The 21,829-nt window shown below is 46.0% G+C and overlaps 1 protein-coding gene across 3 annotated transcripts in view; it reads right to left on the reverse strand.

Moving 5' to 3' along the window:
- Positions 1-7,650, reverse strand: part of EPHA7 (EPH receptor A7) — a 233,506-nt gene extending 225,856 nt beyond the window's left edge. The window contains exons 1-2 of one of the 3 annotated variants that reach the window (XM_069235509.1): positions 6,829-7,650; positions 43-107 (exon numbers count right to left, since the gene is read on the reverse strand). In XM_069235509.1, the coding sequence (XP_069091610.1) occupies positions 43-107; positions 6,829-6,922 (159 nt within the window). In that variant the 5' untranslated portion in view covers positions 6,923-7,650. The remainder of the gene's footprint in view (positions 1-42; positions 108-6,828) is intronic. The other 2 variants (XM_069235508.1, XM_069235510.1) reach the window with 2 other exon arrangements.
- Between the last annotated feature and the right edge of the window lie 14,179 nt (positions 7,651-21,829).

A 21,829-nucleotide genomic window follows, 5' to 3' on the forward strand; every position in this document is an offset into this window, starting at 1 on the left:
TAGGTAAGAAATGGTGGAAGGTTGGTATATGAGGAACCTTACCCCATTGGGAGGAGACGAGATCCATTCCAGGTCTGTCTGTTGTGCTTTCGAATCCAAAAGAATGACTGCAAACAAAAAGAGAATATTAGTAATACAGTTATTCGCTACATGTTAAAAACAATAAATATTGAAACAATAACTTAGATGCATTGACATGAAGCTTGGTAGGCTGTTAATGTATCTCCAAACACAACAAAACTATAACACAAGACAAAACACTTTCAGTAACCTTGTAAGTAATTGGCATAGAATTGTGTGCACAACAAACAAAAGTTACGATAAAGATAAGCAGCCTTACTAAAGCAAGGTAGCTTATCAACACCGCTGCTATTCTTGTCTCCATATTTAAACCAACTTTATCTGCTCTACTGTTCTCTTTTGCCTTTGTCAGTATTTTTTTTCATTTATTCACTACCTTTGTGTTTAATAAACTCGTGAATTATCTACACCCTCCATGACTTTTTGCTTAGTGTTGAAACTGACTTCTCCTCTTCCTGTTGGGTGTCATAGTGTGCCATCTAGGTCTAGGTTTACAAACAACATAATTAGTTTTAGTGAATAACCTTTCATTGCACACCAAGCCTGCATAAAATAGGTTTCAAGAGTGCACACTGTAGTCGACATTTCCCAAATTATTGCATAAATAAAAGAGAAATTGCTATAAATGAAAGCACAGATAGAGCATACCTGAGGCCTCTCAACCAGCATTGCTTTGACGAAGCGATTTAATGAGCTAAAATTATTAGAATCTATTTATTCACGTTGATATATGTGACTGTGTGAAGCACTACACCAGTACCTATTCACATACTCTTAAATGCCCTTGTGCCCTGATACCAAAACACCCAAAATGGGATTCAAATCGGAATGTTCAAAGAATATGTGCATGCAGTTAGTACAAATAGAAAGGAAGGTGCCCTCTTTACACTTTGACTAATAGGGAGCTGGACATTTCAGTTTTGGTCCACAAAGTATCTGAATTAGTACTCTTGAACTACTGCTTTACGTGCTAATAAATGAGTTTGTGAGTCAACCCTGTGGGTTCACTGTTCTGTAACAACAGCTGCTACATCTGTCCTTCTTAATATATGTTCTGAATTACATGTAGTGGTATGCACAAAAATTGATATCTAACAGCAATAACAGATTATCAAAATAAAAGTATTGATGCGTGTAGGAAATCTCCCCAAAAAAACATGATCCCGCGGATTATTGTGTTTCAATGGAAAGAGCCTACATCTACGTGGCACTAACAGAGTTAATTTTATTCAGTGATGTGTAACACTAACTACATCTTTGTGTTTGCTCCGCGAGCAGCTAAAAGCCACTTTCACACAAGGAATTTGAAGGGTATGCCCACATTTACTTGGAACATCAAGCCCTCGAGCCGACACCTGGGATTGTAGACTTTCATGCTCTCCACTGAGAGCCCATGTCAGGGCCGAGGGTGCGTGGTTTGATTCAGGCTATCATTCCACGTACATTGCACAATTACACTTAATCTGCCCTGTGCTTAAAGGTCAAGTTCTGGGAGTCTCTTGAACACCCTGCATTTTACACGGATCCAAAAGGTTGAGTTCCTCAGTCAGTATGCGACAGAGAGAGGGTTAGAGGGGAGAGAGAATCGGTAGTGTGCGTATGTACACCCTCGTGTGAAACCTACCTGCAGTTTCAAATATTGTACTATGTTCAAATAAATACATAAACACATGCTTAGATTTCAGCACCTGCGCCATTCTAAGTAAAACATCTAGTAACTTCCATTTCTCTGCACATGAACACTCATTTAACATTCTCGGTTGTACTACATTGGCATGCGGATGATTACACTCAGTCCGCTGCCGCCGAAATACATCTCTAGCCCCAGAGGAGATTCCCTGCCATCTGCTATCACTGCAAATATTTAACACAACAAATGTCACAAAAGACCAGGCTAATGCATTCAGATATGCCTACTTCCTCCAAGATTTCACTGCCCTTCTAGAAAGCACTGACCTTTCTATAGCTTTTCAGCTAAGGCAACCCTCACCACCAAAAGCTATTTACGTTCTACAGAAGAAGTAGTGAACACTGCGCATCAACGAACCCTCTCCTGCACCAACCAGACACAATGGGGACACAATGGGGCAAAGAAGACGCCTTCAAAACTTAAAAGAACCCTCTCCAGGGAGAAGGCATTAAATATTAGAGTTCTGCAAGTACAGTGAGGGCGTGCCATCAGATACCACAAAAGTCCTGAATTCAAAAACGGCAGACATAAATAACTGATAATATATAATAATAAATGATAATGCACAAAGAACTATGAGAGACAAAAAGATGAATAAAATCAAGGTAGCCTTTCCATCCGGCCTTAACACAAAATGGCATTGCTACGGACCTACAATAAGTCAGAAGTTGACACGTTTACCAAAACGATTAAGAAAAGTGGCACAAATATTAAAACCGCTAATCAGGCAGTATTTTGTCTGCACCAGAGAACAACTGTAACTAAGAAACAGTAAATATATGGATACAAATATATCAGTATTAGCAAATGCACGCGAAACGTTCTTTATATAACTATTCAGTTACATGCTACACATTCAATTAACTGTCAAAATTAATGTCAATCCTTGTTTCTTTATAATTTTTTTCACGCTATCTTGAACAAAATTGTAATGAACACCTTCAAATGCGATTTGCCTCTCTAGTGGCTTGATGGTATGTTTTGCAACTATACATAAAATCCAATTTCCCTACAAACATTATATTGCCTTTGTGGGTGGTAGCTGAGAAGTGTTAGTCAAGGATATTTTTAAAACACTGAGAATATGTGGTTGCATGGGTATCTCAGTCAAACTGTAAACATATACAATTAACAGGAGTTTTAAATGCAATAAAATAGTGAAACAAGAGTTGCTTCCAAAAACACAGGGGACATTTGGCACACAGTTGGTCAAAACACACACTAATGCCGTGGGAGGAATTTGAAACAGGCCACAATGTGATACTGTGCTACAAAAACACGCTTTAAAAACGTAATGTACGGCCTCTGGTCGTCGATAGCACTTCACGCATGATTACAAACAACAGCATTCAAATCACGTATCGATTGAAATCCTGTGCATCTACGGCTAGCAGTGCGTTCGTGTGTTGTGTGTGTGTGTGTGTGTACGTGCGCGCGCGCGGGCACAGACTGCGCGAGACAAGGGTTTCTCGAAACAGCTGCAATTCTAGCACAAGCTTAACTGCAGAGAAACGCGGAAGTGCACCACTGCACTTCTAACACCTCACAGTTATCGTGCTGTAGCTATCTGAAGGGGCAGTGCAGTCCTTCTGTGCGACACCCCGTTGTCTCTCTTATAGCAATTGGTGATTTTTCTGAAAGTGAAAAAAATGTTTTTACATAATTTCCATGTGAGCCAGAGGAAGCGTTTGTGCATTTTACAGACCTTTGGCAAGCTAGGATTGCTGGGCCTCAGTAAAAGGTGTATTTGGAAACACCTAACATCAAAATGATGAAACATTACACGATTTGAGGCAAGGCCCCTTTCTAAGTGCACTGGACCGGTAAAAGTATTCATTTCTGAAAAAGGTCAGTGCTGCTGATTGTATATTTTGTGCACAATGCTTTTCTGCGACAGCGGAAATGGTAAGTGTGCTGCCAAGGCGTGCTGTTAGAAGGCAGACATTAGCACTGCTACGACACTGGAGAGGTTGATGCTTCGAATTTGTCAGATGTCGAGGGCCCCCCAAACCTGTCATCCCCTCGGCGGCGCCCCAAGACCCGCACCTGTGTTGAACAGTGCTTGATCCTACCGTGGCACGATCCAAAACTGCCAGAACGAAATTAGAATTTCAAAAAGGAGGTGTATATGCCGTCTACCTTCTTTAAGAAGGGCTATGACAATTCAAGAACAGGTCACAGTGTGTTTTTTTTTTCCTTTTACTTATGTAACTGCACAGCATGCCCCCGAACCGTCGGAGCCCTCTAGCACAGCTCCGTACTCCCGACTACCCGCCGCTGAGCCCCCGGCCCGGACCCCCTGCGCCGAGTCCGGGCTTCGGAGAGAGCTCATCCGCGGCTACATCTCGCCTCCAAGCGTCGGTTGCTGAATTATCACCTCACATCTTAGTGCCAATCTCTGAAGATCGTCGGGAGAGGGGAGGGGTGCACCGGTACTCGGCAGCACTCAGGGATGTGCGGCAAACGGAGCCCGGACTCCGGGCCACTGACCGCAGGAGGGGACGTGGCTTTCAGGAAAAAAAATAAACTAAAACTAAACGGACGCATCGAACGATGTCCAACCTGAATAAGGAAGGAGACTTGGCGTGAAGTGGCATTCATCGCCTACAAACTGTCAAACACACCGTGAACCTCACGTAAAAACACTGAAGGCTGGGGATCCCACAGCCACCACCAGGCAAACCCCAGGACTTGCCTCGGCTCCCCTTTTTCTCACTGGGTGATAGAAAAAAGGCTGCGCCCTTGGAGCGCACTGATGTAAAACGTTAGGGAAGAACCCTTCCCTCACATCACCCGTGTTCCCCTTCAGATCCTTGCTTTCAGTGACTCTACTCTTCTCCCGACCAGACCACAGTCGGTTAGGAGAGCGGCACAGGCGCAGGCACCCAGGGCCCCTGCTGTTTACGGTTCACTCATGGGGTCACGGCCTAGCTGTTGTCTCTAGGAATCCTTTAGCACGCCTTCTGGGGTGCGCTAGTGACTCCGGAGCAGCGGCCATCCAGCCAGGTTCAGAGTGCAGGCTGAACCCACGGCCCAGTGCAGAATGCAAGCTGCTGCACATTCAGCCGACCACAGAGTGCACGATGCACACACACACACAGCTCAGTACAGACTGCAGAACACACACACAACAGTGTCGAGTGCATGATTCCCTCACAGACCACTACCGAATTCAGCATAAATGCACAGACAAGTAAACAGTGCAGGGTGAACATACAGTCCTTTACACTGTGCATAATGCACGCCCAGCCCAATACACAGTCCATGATGCATGCACAGACAACTTTAAAATTCAGGATACATACTCAGACTAGTAAACAGTGCACACACAGCCTGGTACAGAATGTATGCACCACACGCACAAATTCCACAAAACAGAGCGTCAGATGCACACGTACCACTTTGCAGGATGCAGATACGGCCCCCGCAAGGCTCACATCCTCCATAAACATTGCAGGGTGACCCCACACGGATCATCACAGACAGCAGGATGTATGGGACCAGCAAAGAGCCCAGGATACATATACAGTGACGCACAGAACGCAGTGGAACATGCAGCCCTTCATAGAATGCATAATAGCCTAGAAGGGAGTGCATGGCGTGAACATACTGATGTACACGATGTAGGACTCACAGCTTATGCTCGGCTCATACTACTCAGTAAGGAGTGCACAGTTCACGCAAACAGCTCAACACAGTGCATAACGTGTGAAGCAAGCAGTACATTATGCACACACAGCCCGCCATGGACTGTACAATGCACACACAGCTCAAAACGTTACTGCCCAGGATAAACTGCAGTCGAGACACACTGCCTCATACACACTCCAGGGTACAATATAAAGTATAGGACACACAGACCATAGCACAGAGTGTCTGGTGCTCAGCACACAGCGCTTAGACTGTCTTTTCCTAGCGCGCAGACCCTGGTCACGTAATCCAGCATGCAGTGCAGACCAAAAACACACACTCGACACACTGCCCAACCAAAACTGCAGGATTCACCGAAACGGCCTGACACAGACGGCGGGATACGAACATAGCCGGCCGGGAGAGATTCTGACCGCAAAGACAGCAACAGAGCCTGTAACGCTGATCACCATCCACTATGCGGTCTGCGCATGCATTTACTAAGTAACTTCACCGCATTATTACCAGCCTGATCAAGTTTGGTCTCAAAAAAGGGACTTCCATCTATCGCCTGTCCCACCACCTGACAAGAGTCGACTTGTTAGTGAGCGCTGACACAGAAACCGCCACTGATGTGCATTAAATAGATTTTCCGAATAGCAGCAGCAGCTGGGAATTAGAGAATTTTCTGATGTCTTCTATGCGAGATCAGCCCTTTCCTTTTCTGATCTCCCTCTTAAGAGAAGGCGCTCTGTTGGTTTTTGACCGCACGCGCAGGACGGTACTTTCCCTTCTGGGTCAGAGGCGGGCGCGAGCATAGCAGAGGGATGCTGCATCCGAACACACACGAGGCATCCCTAACTTCTTCACGCGGCTCCCATACAGTGTTTAAACTAGCTAATATGTTCGATTTTATTTTTGGTTTTATGAATGACTGTTATTTCTGTTGCATTGAGACGCATCGTTATCACTCCGTTGTCCAGATGGTCCAAATGGTTTGCAGCTTTCTATTTACAATAGGTAATGTGGGGGTCGTTCGTGCATTTCTGTTTACAAAGTGCACTGTCACGTACCAAAAGTAAACACTGCAGGACTGTTTTACGTATAGAATGTTCATGTTGGTGTCACGCAACCTTTAACCTGGGCCCTAGCGCGTGCCTTTATTTTACAATTGCAACTGACCATCCCATAAGTAAGCCCACAACACCAGCACCCCCACGTTTCTGTTCGTTCCCATATTCGTTTTCCCCGAAGAAACCATTTATCACAGCGTTATTCACTGTTAAGGGTGATCTTTCCTATGGATAAGGTTTGTCAGAACAGGTTGTCCCCATCAGTCCGGAGCTGGGCTGAAATTCTGACTGGTGTGAGCACAAAAGGTGGCACAGGGGGCACAAAGTTTGCCCGTGCCCATCAGGAGGCCTTACCTTCTTTCGCGGACTGCGCCTCTACGGTGTGTGCAAATATCCAGAGGGAGCAGAGGACAATCCAGGAGGGCTGCTGCCCACTGAGGGGGACCATGGTGAAGGGGCCTTAGTAACCTGTGCTGTGTAGGGGTCTGCAGGACGATGCTCACTCAGCCCCTGTGCTTCGTCGTCATGTCCATGGAGGCCCCCCCTTTCTTAAGTCCAACGAGAGCTCCCACCACCCTCAGGTCATGGGGTAGACTGCCCCGGTCCGGTACTGCTGCGAGAGGTCCCTCTCGCTCTCCGGTCCTAGGAGAGGGTCCCCCACTTGGTGGTCCTGTGAGACGCTCCCTCCACTGAGCTACCGGAGAGGTATGCGGATTGCCCGCGACTGCAGCTTGGGTCCCGTCGCCACACTCCGACAATATCAATGAGCACCCCCGCCAGTCCGTCAGCGAGACTGGCAGCGACTACTGGCCAATGGCAAGCCAGATGGGGGCCTGTGGGCGGTGCTCTCTGACAGGAGGCGCGGCTCCCGACACGGGCCAATAGTGGGTGGGCGTTGCAAGCTCCCGGGTCTAGAGACTCGTGCGGCGTCCGTCCAAGTTTTGTGCTGCCTGTCTGTGGAGCAGGCGGACCGGGAATGCCGGAGTCACATATAAAAGGCTGCAAGCGCTGCCCCGTCCCGAGCCCAGGCTTCACAGTGGTATTCGCCGCACCGCTTTATACTGGCCCAGTCACCTTTCACTACCGGGGACGCCCGGAGCTGGACGGTTTCAGAGCACCTGGTGTACGCGGAGCGTAAGGATAACGACCGAGGCGGAGGAGCGCACCCGTAGCACTGGGGGCGGGAGGACTCTGCTTCAGGGAGGACTTGAATGGGGCGGGTTAGAGTGAATCTTCTGCAAACTTTTATGCTAAAGTACGAGCAAACCCTGCTGCGGAACGACGGGGTTCGAACAGCTTTTTTCCATTAGAGATAAGCACTGCTTAAAAAAGAAAGGGAAGATGAGAAGTGGGGCCATGTTCGCAGACTATTCCTTCAACAAATCGATATATTGATCGAGTAGGCATTCGACCTTTGCATTTGTTTCTCCAAAGGTAGATTGGAGGGTGTGGGGGGCGCCAAATACGTTATATTGGATTTTTCCAAAGGGTGAAATAAGGTGGTCTAAAGTAATATATGTTGTCAGGCACAGAAACAATTTTGTGGGACATATTTTGTACAATTGTTGCCCCAAACATATTTGAATAGTTAACTGTGCATATGCATGTGCATATGAGTACACATTTGCAGAATTACTTCAAAACACTTTTTTATTCCAATAAACGTTCAATCACAAACTTTCGTATTTGTGTTCTTTGTTAACTGTTCATTCTCAGTTTACTTCTTTACAACTGCCACATGTTTTTTATTATCTGAAAATATTACATGTTGTGCCATTGTACCCTTAAAAGTGACGTAGTGTGCAGCCTTTCTGAATTGTACCCAATCGAGTTGTACGCTTGGTGTTCCTCAAGAACATACGTCCATGTTTCACACGGGAGCACTTCTGTGACACATGAGAGATACAACTATCTTGGTGCTCAGATTCTGATTTGCCCCGTGAATAACGGAGCTAGAATAGCGAGGTGTACAAATATCGTGGGCAAATTATTGAATCCAAAGGATGAAATGGTAAGTATAGATTTTCTATACACAAGTCCACATCTGTGTACCATGAATATATATATATATATATATATATATATATATATATATATATATATATATATATATATATTACTATATATTAATATATTACTATATAGTTATATATATATTAGGAATTGTACATCTATGCTTCCTCATGTGCACTTATTTTTTCAGTATTTAGTCTTTGATATTTTGTCTACAATATTCTTGCACCTGAATATTCTTAGCCTCAATATTCAGTAGTAGAATCATTTGTTTATTATGGGGCAATACAAAAGGTATTTTGTACTCTTTTAAAAATGAAACAAGATGCTATATGATGACAAAGCTGGTGCCTTGACTTGTGGTTTAAGTAGGATCAGTCCAACTCCACAGAAATGGCTCATGTTAGAAATTTAAGCCAGTCTCAAATCATCTTCCACTCATATTAGTACATAGTTTCTTGTGCAAAACAACTCCACAGTTGGCTCTTGAGGTGCCCGGGCTGTGAAAAACATAAACATTTTTCAAAATGTAGTTAGCCCACAAATAAAAGTATACTGATATATAGTGTTGCATTTCTTTTCCCAGACCGCATTTCAAAGGATACATGTTTTCAGTACAGCATGCATTCCAGGCACTTACGTTAAAGCGTTCTAACAAAATGATTGCAGACAGTTACGTTAAAGCATACTAACAAAATGTTTCATTTAAGTCAGCCCTCAAGTAGAAGTTGTGAATATCGCATCTTGAATGACAAACATAGACATTTTAGGCCTTAATGAATCGTAGAGGTGCATCTGTTAGTTACAAAAGCTACAAATACACAGAAAGAGAGCAAGGGAAGCAAGGCTAACCCACACCGCCTCCCAAAAGAAACTAAGTAATCACAAAAGGTGTGGGGTAGTAGGAACAGGGGGTAAGACTGGGTTAGTCTTTAACAAGTTCCTGGTTGCATTAGGTTGCTTGATAGGGGGTGCTGTGTTGCCCTACAGGAGTAGCAGGGGATTTTCCTTTACGGACTAGGTGGTCTCACACACATAATAGTGTCTTGCTTCATCATATGACCACCTAGCCCCACCTAAGTAAGATGATACTATTCAGGCGGACTCGACCTCTGGTTAAAAGAACCAGAGTGAGTGCTGAAATTGAATTGTCTGGATAGTTACAGTGATCCAGAGGGGGTGAATAATAAAATTACCTAACATGTCACCGGTGGCTCTTGTTAGTTTTAATGGTGGTGCATGTTGGTAAGACTAAAACTAAGGGGGAAGGCTTGTTAGAGGATAATGTCTCTTGGAGTCTAAAAGGGGTTGAACATGACCAACATGTTTCTGCCCTCACTAAGTGCTGGTGGGTCAGGGGCATTCCTCAGGGTCGGAGCACCTGTAATGAGTAAGGTGCTCAAAGTGAAAGTGTGTGTCCTATCTGAACAGGTAGTTCACGGTGGGGTAGGCCTATAGTAAATGATAAATAAATCACAATTAATTCAGAGTGACAGAGAGGTGGCAAACCACAGCACACGACACAGCAATCAGTGAGAAAATGAAAAAATGCACTCACACATGCATGCAATTGTGACTTACCCCGGAGCTGGGGGCGTATTGCCTCTGGTCTGGCTAGAACCGGGGGGGGGGTTTCCCTTGTAGTCACACTCTGAGGAGATTAAGGGTTTAGCAAGAGGGGGCAAGGAGAAGAAAGAGAGCTAAGGACGCATAGTGTGCTAGCAGAAAGGAGGAAACTGCGCAGGGTGCGCTACAGCCAGGGGGAGGCCAATAGGGCAGGTTAGTGAGGTAAGGAAAGGGCAAGGGGTGAAAAGATAAAGAGAAAGATCTAGGTACAGAGAGAGAGAGAGAGCAGGAATGTCACAGTGAAAAAAAGAAAAAGAAAAAGAAGAAGGAAGAAAAGGAAAAAAGGAAAAAGAAAGAAAGCAGAGGAAATACAGATAGAAGAGGCTACCAGAAGGATGACCGGTAGCAATGAAAGGAAAAGAAAAAGAAGATGAAGATTTCACGGGCCAAATTAGCCCACACTTACCACGCCAAAGGGAATACCATGGGGGGTACCTACGTGCCGGAGCCAGGCCGCTCTGGTACTGTCTGACCGACTTGCCAGGTCTTTATGAGGAGCTCAAACCAATCGACGCGGAGCTGCAGAGGTCAGGGGCGGTGCCCGGTAGTTACACTCAGGTGTGCTGCGCGTCGAAGAACCCAGTGCGTCGGGTAAAGCCGCGCCCCCTCGGGGGCTGTGCGGGGTGCGGAGCCTCTGGGGCCCCGATTGGTCTAAGTAAAGCGCACCACCCCGCGGGGGCACCCGGATACGGGTGGTGACAGTGAGGAGGAACAGGACGCCCCGCCCGCGGCGCGGCTAGCGCGCACGGGCGACCGTCCTGCAGTGACGCGTCTTGCAATGCGCGGCGCGCCACTGGACCCGTGGGACTCTGGGGAAGTGAGTCCCACGGGGGGAACGGGCAAGGAGGGCGACCAGGAGAAAAAAAGGAGAGAAAAAGAACGGGCAGGGGGAAAGAAAGGAGGGGGGGAAACAGGGGAAGAGGGGGAACACTAAAGAGGGGGGGCAAAACAATAAAAAAGAGGAAGGGAGAGAAAGAGGAGAAGAAGGGAGACTGGCAATGCGGGACTAAGGGCGGGGAACAGCGCTGGGGCTAAAATAGAAAGACGGGGTAAAGGAGAGGACGAAGGGGAAGAGAGCAGATGGGTAGGGGGGAAGAAAGAAAGAAAGAAAGAGAAGAGAAAGTGGAGGGGGGGGGAAAGAAGGGGGGGAAACAAGGAAAGCCTGGGAAGAAAAAGGGAAAGAAAGACCGAGGGAGATGAAATGAATAGAAAAAAAGGAAAGAAAGAGAGGAGAAAGTAGGGGGGGGGGAAAAAGGGGGGGAAAAAAAGGAAAGCCTGGGAAGAAGAAGGGAAAGAAAGACCGAGGGAGATGAAATGAATAGAAAAAAGGGGAAATTATTTTAAAAAGGGGGGCTTTAAAGCAGGGAAGGGGAGAGGAGGTTATGGACAGAGAAGGCAGGAAGGATAAGACGAGGGGGGGGGAAAGGAGGGGGAAAGAAGAGGAAGAAAAATATGGAAAGAAAGGAGGGAGACAAACCCCAGGGGCGGGGAGTGGGGGGAATCCAGATGATGTTTAGAAAATAGAAAAGAAAGAAAAGGAGGGGGGAGAAAAAACCCGGGGGGGGGGGAAAGGGAGGGTAAAAGAACGACAATGGCTGGTCTACTAGGGGTGGGGGGAACTGCTCTGGTAGGTCAGGTAAGGTTATGATGCACAAGTATGAAAATTAATAGGTCCCGCAATGGGGATAAGCAGGGCTCGAGGAATGTCAGTCAAGTTATCTAATACTAGTTATGATTCTAGTTGGGTTGTCATAGAACAGAGGTCTCATTTTTGGTATTTTAAGTCATCAGCATAGAGCTGACCATTGAATATTGTCATTCAGTCCTAGGGTGTCTGTTCGCAGCCTCCAAATCCATCTCTGTTCATACATTAGGAGCTTGTGTTTGGCATTGATTGCTGTGGATTTAAGTTGATCCAGTACCACCCACTGCATATCATCAGGATGGTGATTGCTGGAGATATAGTGCTCTGTGAGTCTTGTGGCATCTCTTTTGCACCGGATGGTGCTTCTATGCTCGCAGATGCGTGTGCCCACTCTTCGTGTCGTCATCCCAATGTATTGCTTGTCACAAGGACATGTGATCATATACACCACATTTTTACTGTTGCAGTTCGTTAGTTGCCTAAGCTCCCAGGGTGTTTGTAATCCCAAGTCAAGTGTGAGGGTTTTCTTAGTAAAGGTGCAAACACTGCAATTGCCGCAAGGGTAATGTCCTTTGGGAGGGGGAAGGTCCCAGAGGGTCTTCTGTCTGCTTGTGGTGGGATTTATCCGAGGGCGGGTGTGCACGATCATATCCCGGATGCTTTTTGCCTTTCTGTAGGCATTCATGGGGATCTCAAAAGGGAGACCACCAGAGGTGAGGATTTTCCAGTCTTCATTTATTATCTTTTTGATCATGTTGGACGCTGGGTTGAATGTGGTCACACAGATCAAGGGGTTCCCCTTACTGCTTCGACTGCTTGGGTGCAGTAGAGTCTCTCTGGGGCTCACACGGGCCCGTTTATCTGCTCTCCTCAATAGGTGATCCGGGTATCCTCTTGCTCGAAGCTTGCCACTAAGTAGCTGAGCATGCTTTTTGTAGTCCGTTAGTTCCGTACAGTTCCGTCTAAGGCGGAGGTATTGCCCCACTGGGAGGTTTTCCCTGAGGGAGCGTGGATGAAAGCTCTGAAACTGGAGGAGAGTGTTCCTATCAGTGGGCTTGTAATACACTTCTGTTATAAGGGAGCCATTTCTCTCAGTTATTAGTAGGTCGAGAAAGGAGACTGCCGGGTTGCCTACTGTGGCTGTGAATCTTAGAAAGGGATTAAGGGTGTTAAGCCACGTGATGAAGATGGTTGCTTCTTCCCTTGTACCTCTCCAGATAATCAGGATGTCATCGATATATCTTTTCCATAACCTGATATGGTTGATATATGGGTTTTCTTCAGTAAGTACCATTGTTTTCTCGAAGTGATCCACGTATAGGCATGCCAGGCTGGGTGCAAAGGTGCTCCCCATTGAGGTGCCCTGGATCTGTAAGAAGAAGTTCTTGTCGAACTCAAAGAAATTTCTGGTGAGAGCTAAATGGGCTAAATCCAGGATGAATTCTGGAGGGGTGATGTAATTCCAGATGCCCTTATTTAATAGATCGCTGACCACTTCGAGAGTTGCTTCTTGTGGAATATTGGTGTATAGCGACTCCACATCCAATGTCATGAGATGTTCGCTATCTTTGTCAAATTCTAAGGTGTTTAAAAGGGAGAGCACGTCTGTTGTGTCTTTTAGGTAGGTGGGAATTTGTTTCACGAAAGGTTGAAGAAACCAGTCGCAGAATTGCGACAGAGGTTCCAGCAAAGAACCAATCCCGGAAACAATTGGTCTCCCCGGGGGGGGATGCTTGTCCTTGTGGATTTTGGGCAGAATATAGAAATACTGAGTTTTTGGATCAGGTTGAGTGAGGAAGGAGGCCTCATGTTTGGTGATCCAACCATTGCTCATGCCCTGGTCTACAAGGAAAGTGATCTCTTCCCTGACCTCTTCTGTTGGGTCCCTTGATAGTCTCTTGTAGTGATGGTCATTATTTAGTAGGCGTAGGCATTCAGAATTGTACATCACTGTGGGCATTATTACTATAGCCCCGCCCTTGTCGGCTGGTTTGATAGAAAGTCCCGCATTGCCAGTCTCCCTTCTTCTCCTCTTTCTCTCCCTTCCTCTTTTTTATTGTTTTGCCCCCCTCTTTAGTGTTCCCCTTCTTCCCCTGTTCCCCCCCCCCTTTCTTTCCCCCTTCCCGTTCTTTTTCTCTCCTTTTTTTTTTTCTCCTGGTCGCCCTCCTTGGGCGACCAGGCCCGTTCCCCCCGTGGGACTCACTTCCCCAGAGTCCCACGGGTCCAGTGGCGCGCCGCGCATTGCGAGACGCGTCACTGCAGGACGGTCGCCCGTGCGCGCTAGCCGCGCCGCGGGCGGGGCGTCCTGTTCCTCCTCACTGTCACCATACGCGACGCTCCCCGCGGGGCCCCGTATCTGGGTGCCCCCGCGGGGTGGTGCGCTTTACTTAGACCAATCGGGGCCCCTGAGGCTCCGCACCCCGCACAGCCCCCGAGGGGGCGCGGCTTTTCCCGACGCACTGGGTTCTTCGACGCGCAGCACACCTGAGTGTAACTACCGGGCACCGCCCCTGACCTCGGCAGCTCCGCGTCGATTGGCTTGAGCTCCTCATAAAGACCTGGCAAGTCGGTCAGACAGTACCAGAGCGGCCTGGCTCCGGCACGTAGGTACCCCCCATGGTATTCCCTTTGGCGTGGTAAGTGTGGGCTAATTTGGCCCGTGAAATCTTCATCTTCTTTTTCTTTTCCTTTCATTGCTACCGGTCATCCTTCTGGTAGCCTCTTCTATCTGTATTTCCTCTGCTTTCTTTCTTTTTCCTTTTTTCCTTTTCTTCCTTCTTCTTTTTCTTTTTCTTTTTTTCACTGTGACATTCCTGCTCTCTCTCTCTGTACCTAGATCTTTCTCTTTATCTTTTCACCCCTTGCCCTTTCCTTACCTCACTAACCTGCCCTATTGGCCTCCCCCTGGCTGTAGCGCACCCTGCGCAGTTTCCTCCTTTCTGCTAGCACACTATGCGTCCTTAGCTCTCTTTCTTCTCCTTGCCCCCTCTTGCTAAACCCTTAATCTCCTCAGAGTGTGTCTACAAGGGAAACCCCCCCCCCCAGTTCTAGCCAGACCAGAGGCAATACGCCCCCAGCTCCGGGGTAAGTCACAATTGCATGCATGTGTGAGTGCATTTTTTCATTTTCTCACTGATTGCTGTGTCGTGTGCTGTGGTTTGCCACCTCTCTGTCACTCTGAATTAATTGTGATTTATTTATCATTTACTATAGGCCTACCCCACCGTGAACTACCTGTTCAGGTAGGACACACACTTTCACTTTGAGCACCGTACTCATTACAGGTGCTCCGACCCTGACGAATGCCCCTGACCCACCAGCACTTAGTGAGGGCAGAAACATGTTGGTCATGTTCAACCCCTTTTAGACTCCAAGAGACATTATCCTCTAACGAGCCTTCCCCCTTAGTTTTAGTCTTACCAACATGCACCACCATTAAAACTAACAAGAGCCACTGGTGACATGTTAGGTAATTTTATTATTCACCCCCTCTGGATCACTGTAACTATCCAGACAATTCAATTTCAGCACTCCCTCTGGTTCTTTTAACCAGAGGTCGAGTCCGCCTGAGTAGTATCATCTTACTTAGGTGGGGCTAGGTGGTCATATGATGAAGCAAGACACTATTATGTGTGTGAGACCACCTAGTCCGTAAAGGAAAATCCCCTGCTACTCCTGTAGGGCAACACAGCACCCCCTATCAAGCAACCTAATGCAACCAGGAACTTGTTAAAGACTAACCCAGTCTTACCCCCTGTTCCTACTACCCCACACCTTTTGTGATTACTTAGTTACAAAAGCTAGCCAGTAGTATGTTCTGCATGTATATATTGCATATTTTGTTTCTGGGTTTCTTTTAATCCTCAACATGACTGATGGCCCATATGAAAATAAAGCATTCAAACAAAAACAATGAAAAATGGTTCGCAAGTAATTCTGAACGAAACTGTTTTCTGTCATCTCAGCATACCTTTCAGAACAACAGTTTCATAATTTGGCTTTTGATGGTTAGATATAAACACATTTTTCTGGATGTTAGAATTTTATCTAAACTTTGTCTGAAAACTTCCTCACAGCGGAAAATGTACGTACCTAATGATTTCAAGAAGATATTCTGAATAATGTCATAATTTAAGGTTCTGCCTGTGAAAAAGCATCGAGAAGTAGCTTAGCTTGAGGTAAGACTTTATCAGTGAAAGGCAAACATCTTTCTCAGATGTGCTGCAATCACAGACGTTTTTGGCCTTCTGTGGAGCTCATGACTGTTATGTGACACAGTTGGCGTGCTATTGGAGTAAGGAAGCTTGGCAGCTGGTTGACGCAATGCAAGCCTAAGCAGAGGACAATAGCAAAAGCGTTCACTGTAACATAAATCATGCGGTTCTGAGGTTTATATTTTAGAACTGTCTGGTTAACTTAACCTAATTTAGCTATACACAAGTGAATAGATGTATATTGTGTACTATTAAATCTCAATAATTATTGTGTAGTACAACAGTTGTGTGAAGTAAATGACGCATTTCTACTGCCTGACTCAGTTTCTAAAGTTGTTTAACTGAGTGTCACTAAGGATTGTAATGAAAAACAAACTTCTGTGATTTGAAGTAGTTAATACCATTCTTCGACGTTTCCCATTAGAACATACTGTTTACAAGAGAATCCATGATTTTATTATATGAATTACATTGCATCTTCACTGAGTTTCATCAAGTTAAATATGTACTCTGTATGAAACCGTTCAGTGGCTTATGGGTGCATTCCTGTTATAGATGAATACTGCAAAAGGTGCAAAATCCATGTATTTTATTTAGTGGATAAATAAACTCTACTTCATACATGGGTGCTTCACACTGATTGATACATGAAACTAATTTAAAGCATAACATCACAAAATGTAAAAAATAAGTAATGTTTTTGTTCCATGGTATCTATCTCCATTTGACTGTCCCTCCCTCCAGCCTGACGTCTAATTCATGCACAGTAAGTTCCCCTAGATTGAACCCTAGGTCGTCATTCATCCTGCTGGCTTGGCACACATTCCAAGGTAATGCGACTCTGAACTTCAAAGCACGATCAGTATGCTTTTTAACCTTTCTTTTGCAAAATAATAATAATAAAAGTAGTTGGTGACATTGCAGGCAGATAATATTTGTGTATATTGGCTTATGAAAATCAGCCTGACCTTCTACTTCAAAAGTTTCAGAAGATGAATGTCTAGTACAAACAAACGGCGTGATGTCTGTAGTTGGAATTGGAAGCCACTCACGTTTAGTGCTGTGAAATAAGCCTGCGAGGTGTCGGCTTCAAGACCAGGACAGTCAGCAGTGAATAACTCCAAAGAGCAGATAGTATAGTGCACTCTCAGAATGTATTGTGCTTTATGCTGTGAGAAGAAGTTAAATGAGGTCAGCCTTTTCCAATATAATGTAAGCAGTAAATATGTTTTGTAATTGAGAATTTGTCAAATTTGGGCTTCTCTTAGGCTCCAAGAGCAAGACCCCGTTAAAGGTTTGTAGAAGGGTGAAAGAGGTAAAGCTGCCCTCCACTTTATTAAAAGTGGCTAGTGCGATTGGTGCCTGGAGCTCAACAGCTTCCAACTCCAGCACATAAATCCCAAAACAATGTTTGGGGTTATTTACTTTATGGAATCCCTCTGATATTATCAGACATTGACCTTAATTTACATGCAGTGACAGGGGCTCAAATGTATAGACTTTTTTGCTTCATGTCAAGAACAGTGTTTGCAGTGACATTATTTTCAAATGACCTGTAAACTAGTAAGATCATTTATTTTTACCAGAAAAAGACAAAAAAGCGAAAGAGGAAGAGTATACGAGTGGCAGTGCAAATGCATCCTGGGAAAAAATTTACATAGCCACAATGGTGTATGCAAAAAAAACACTTTTACAGGCTCTCAATATGTAGGTGGCACCTGTATTTGGGGCCAAATGAAGACTGTATACACACAGAGGCATTTCTTACTCAAATAACCCTACTATGGTAGGGCAGAATTGAACAGCCAGGACTATGCTTCCAAATGTTTTCTTATATAACCACTGTTGTTGTTTCTTCTAACGGGCAGTGTTCGGCAGAGATATGCTCTTTTAAACAAGAAAACAATACAGTTAATAGTAAAACAAAGCATGTTTCGTTTTACGACGTGCTTGAATAATTTTATGATTTGAGTATGTGTTTAATTAACTGTGTGTTGCAATTATGAATTTCTTACTTGTCTCTATTTCTGTGTGCCACCAAGCCAGAGACTGTTTGGGTGCAAGGGTGCATTTTTATGGCGAATCCAGATCAGTAGTGATGTTGGGATAGAGGTGGTTTCCACCTAGTTTGAACAGTGCTCGCGTTTGTAGGATAATCTGTCAAACATATCTACCGCTTTCTTCTTTGCAGTTTGTATAAAAAAAAGACAAAGCAATTTCTGAACTGTGAGCCCTATAGACAAAGTACTTAACTGCATTGGGTTAGCCTTTTGGGAGATCGGCAACCATAGTAGGTTGGTAGCAATACATTGTGTAGGGGGAGGGTATTGGAAATGAGTGATTTGTAGTAAGAGGTGATAGAACACCGTGGTGAACAGGTATTCTCACACTGAAGTCATTTGCGGATTGCCCCTGCGGAGTAGGTTGGCAATCATGACCTTCAATGAGGTGGAGGTCTATGCTCTTTTTGTAGAGTAATTTTTGTGTGGTGCCTGCAAAATGTGACATTTTTTTATTTTGTTATATTTATTTTGATTTTTGTTTATACACATTAGCACACTTTCAATAATATTGATTGACCAGAGGACATTAATGGTAGTCACAACAGCCTTATAACAAGGACATATGTTTAAGATTTAAAAAAATATATGGGTTGAAAGATACTATTGGCTATTATTAATAAGATGATGTCAATATTTATACCTGGATATAACATCCATAGATGTGATTTCAATGTAAAGATGGTATGCTTTGGAAAACTATAAAAAGAACAAATACAGTTTCTATCTGTTGGACATTGTTGATGCACGGTCTCCCACAGCACCTTATGCACCAGAATCCACGATGCAGGAATCCGCGGAAAAGCCTTGCAATGGATTAACTCCTTCCTCACCAGAAGAACACAGAGAGTCAGGCTCCCACCCTTCATATACAAACCAACAGAAGTCAGCTGCGGAGTCCCTCAAGGATCATCCCTGAGCCCAATGCTCTTAAAAATTTACATGGCCCCACTTGCAGCCATCGTCAGAGGCCACGGTATGAACATTGTGTCATACGGGAAACGCCCTGAACGACGACTCCGTAACAACAAAGTCGTGGACAATGAAAGCGGAACACTTTAGCTAACCACGACTTCGTTGTTTTGTGCCTTAACCACGCATGTGGTGAACCACGCACATGCGTGGTTAAGGCACAGAACAAGGAGGACAACGCGATGAGTCAGGTAAGTGGGGCTATTTTAGGGGCTGGGGGGTCGGGGTATTTTTAGTTTTAGGGGCGGGGGTGGGGGTTGGGGTTTTAGTTTTAGGGGCGGGGGGGTCGGGGTATTTTTAGTTTTAGGGGTGGGGGTGGGGGTTGGGGTTTTAGTTTTAGGGGCAGGGTGGGGGTTGGGGTTTTAGTTTTAGGGGCGGGTGGTCGGGGTATTTTTAGTTTTAGGGGTGGGGGGTTGGGGTTTTAGTTTTAGGGGAGGGGCGTCTGGGCAGTTTAGGTTCAGGGGCGGGGAGGGAGGAAAGGGGTATTTTTAGTTTTAGGGGCAAGGGTGGGGGGTCGGGGTATTTTTAGTTTTGGGGGTGGGGTGGGGGGTTGGGGTTATAGTTTTAGGGGCAGGGGTGGGGGATCGGGGTATTTTTAGATTTAGAGGCGGGGGTGGGGGGTCGGGGGTTTTAGTTTTAGGGGCGGGTTTTAGGAGTGGGGGTCAGGCAGTTTAGGTTTGGGGGAGGGGTATTTTTAGTTTTAGGGGCAGGGTGGGGGTTGGGTATTTTTAGTATTTGGGGTGGGGGTCGGGGTGGTTTAGGTTTTTAGGGGTGGGTGGGGGGTGTAGTGGTTTTAGGTTTTAGGGGTGGGTTGGGGGGTCGGGTAATTTTATGGGCGGGGTGGGGAGGTTGGAGGGGGTTTTAGGTTTCAGGGGTGGGATGGGGGCTCGGGGTAGTTTTAGGGGCAGGGGTGTTGGGTGGTTTTAGGTTTTAGGGGTGGGGGTTGGGGTAGTTTAGGTTTTAGGGATGGGGTTGGGGTTGTGTTAGGGGTGGAGGTTGGGGTGGTTTTAGGGGTGGGTTGGGGGGTTGGGTAATTGTAGGGGCGGGGTGAGGGGTTAGGTGGGTTTAATTTTTAGGGGCAGGGTGGGGGGCTCGGGGTAGTTTTAGGGGGTGGTTTTAGGTTTAAGGGGTGGGGGTTGGGGTACTTTAGGTTTCAGGGATGGGGTGGTGGTTGGTGTTGTTTTAGGGGCATGGTGGGGGTCACAGTAATTTTAGGGACGAGGTGTGGGGTTGGGGTAGTTTTAGGGGCAAAGGAGGGAGTTGGTGTGGTTTTAGGGGAGGGGGTGGGGGGGTGGTAATTTTTCGGGGTGGGGGTTGGGGGCCGGGGGGGCGCATTCTGGAAGCATGCATGCCTATCACTAATGCCTTTACCAGGAATGCCTTTGCAACTAAAAATCATTAAGGCATTCGTGGTAAAGGCATTAGTGGTAACAACGCGGTCATTGTTCCGACCTCGTTGTTCAGGCATGCGTTGTTCCAGCATGCGTTGTTCCGACATACATTCGTGTCATACGCCAATGACACACAACTCATCATATCCCTCACTAAAGACCCCGTCAAAGCTAAGAGGAACTTTCACACCGGAATGAAAGCCATCGCCGCCTGAATGAGGGAGAGCTGCCTTAAGCTCAACTCAGACAAGACCTAGCTCATCGTCTTTGGAAACCCCACTTCAGCACGGCATGAATCCTGGTGGCCCACATCGATCAGCATCCCACCTACTCCGACTGACCACTCCCGCAACCTGGGAATCATCCTCAACTCCTCCCTAACAATGACCCGATAGGTAAAAGCAGTCACCTCTTCCTGCTGGCACACCCTCCGCCAACTCTGCAAAATCTTCAAATGGATCCCGGACGACTGCCACAAGATAGTCACCCACGTCCTAGTCACAAGCAAGCTTGACTACGGCAATGCACTCTATGCCGGCACCATGACAAAGTACATCAGGAAACTACAACTAATCCAAAACACCACCGCCAGGCTTGCCCTGAACCTCCCCAGCCAGGAACACATCTCCCAACACCTTAGACTCCTCCATCGGCTCTGGGTGGAGAAGTGAATCAACATCAAACTACTCACCTGCACTAACAAGGCCCATCACAACATCCGAGCGGCCTACCTGAATCATCGCATCTCTTTCCATAACCCCGCCAGACCCCTCCAATCCGCCCAGCAGGCACTAGCCACCATTCCAGGCATCTGGAAAACCACAGCTGGAGGAAGATCTTTCACCTACTTTGCAGCCAAGAGCTGGAACAACCTACTCACACACCTCAGACAAAACCCATCACTCATCATCTTCAGGAAGAACCTCAAGACGTGGCTCTTCGAATGAGGCCCAGACCCACCACCAGTGCCTTGAGACCCTCACAGAGGATTAGTTGCGCTTTATAAAAACTGATTGATTGATTGATTGTTAAATGTTTTTGGTTTTCATGAGATGATTGAAAGTAGTGTGTGGTATGAATGTATTTGGTTTTAAATGCTGGATGGCAGGGTGCAATATAATAAAATAATGACAAAAAGCTGTTTTGTACTATCCTGAGACATCAGTTATCCATAGTCTTCTTTTGTGGGAGGTTGGTTTTATATCTTGGTTTGGGTGATCCTCTATCATCAGCTGTGTAAGAGTCAGGTCTTTATGTCTCCCAGAATTCTAAGTTGTATTGTATGTTTCTTGTCTCATAAATGTGGGAGCCTCTAAGGAGGAGGTTCCACCAATAAGTACCTTCTAGGAACCTGAAAGACTTATCAGGGATACCATTCTAACGCAAACAGTCCTACTCAGCCTGCTGAAGTTTATCCTGAATGAAAGTTGGACC

The sequence above is a fragment of the Pleurodeles waltl genome, chromosome 5 (genome assembly GCF_031143425.1).
Source record: "Pleurodeles waltl isolate 20211129_DDA chromosome 5, aPleWal1.hap1.20221129, whole genome shotgun sequence".
NCBI classification, from domain to species: Eukaryota; Metazoa; Chordata; class Amphibia; order Caudata; family Salamandridae; genus Pleurodeles; species Pleurodeles waltl.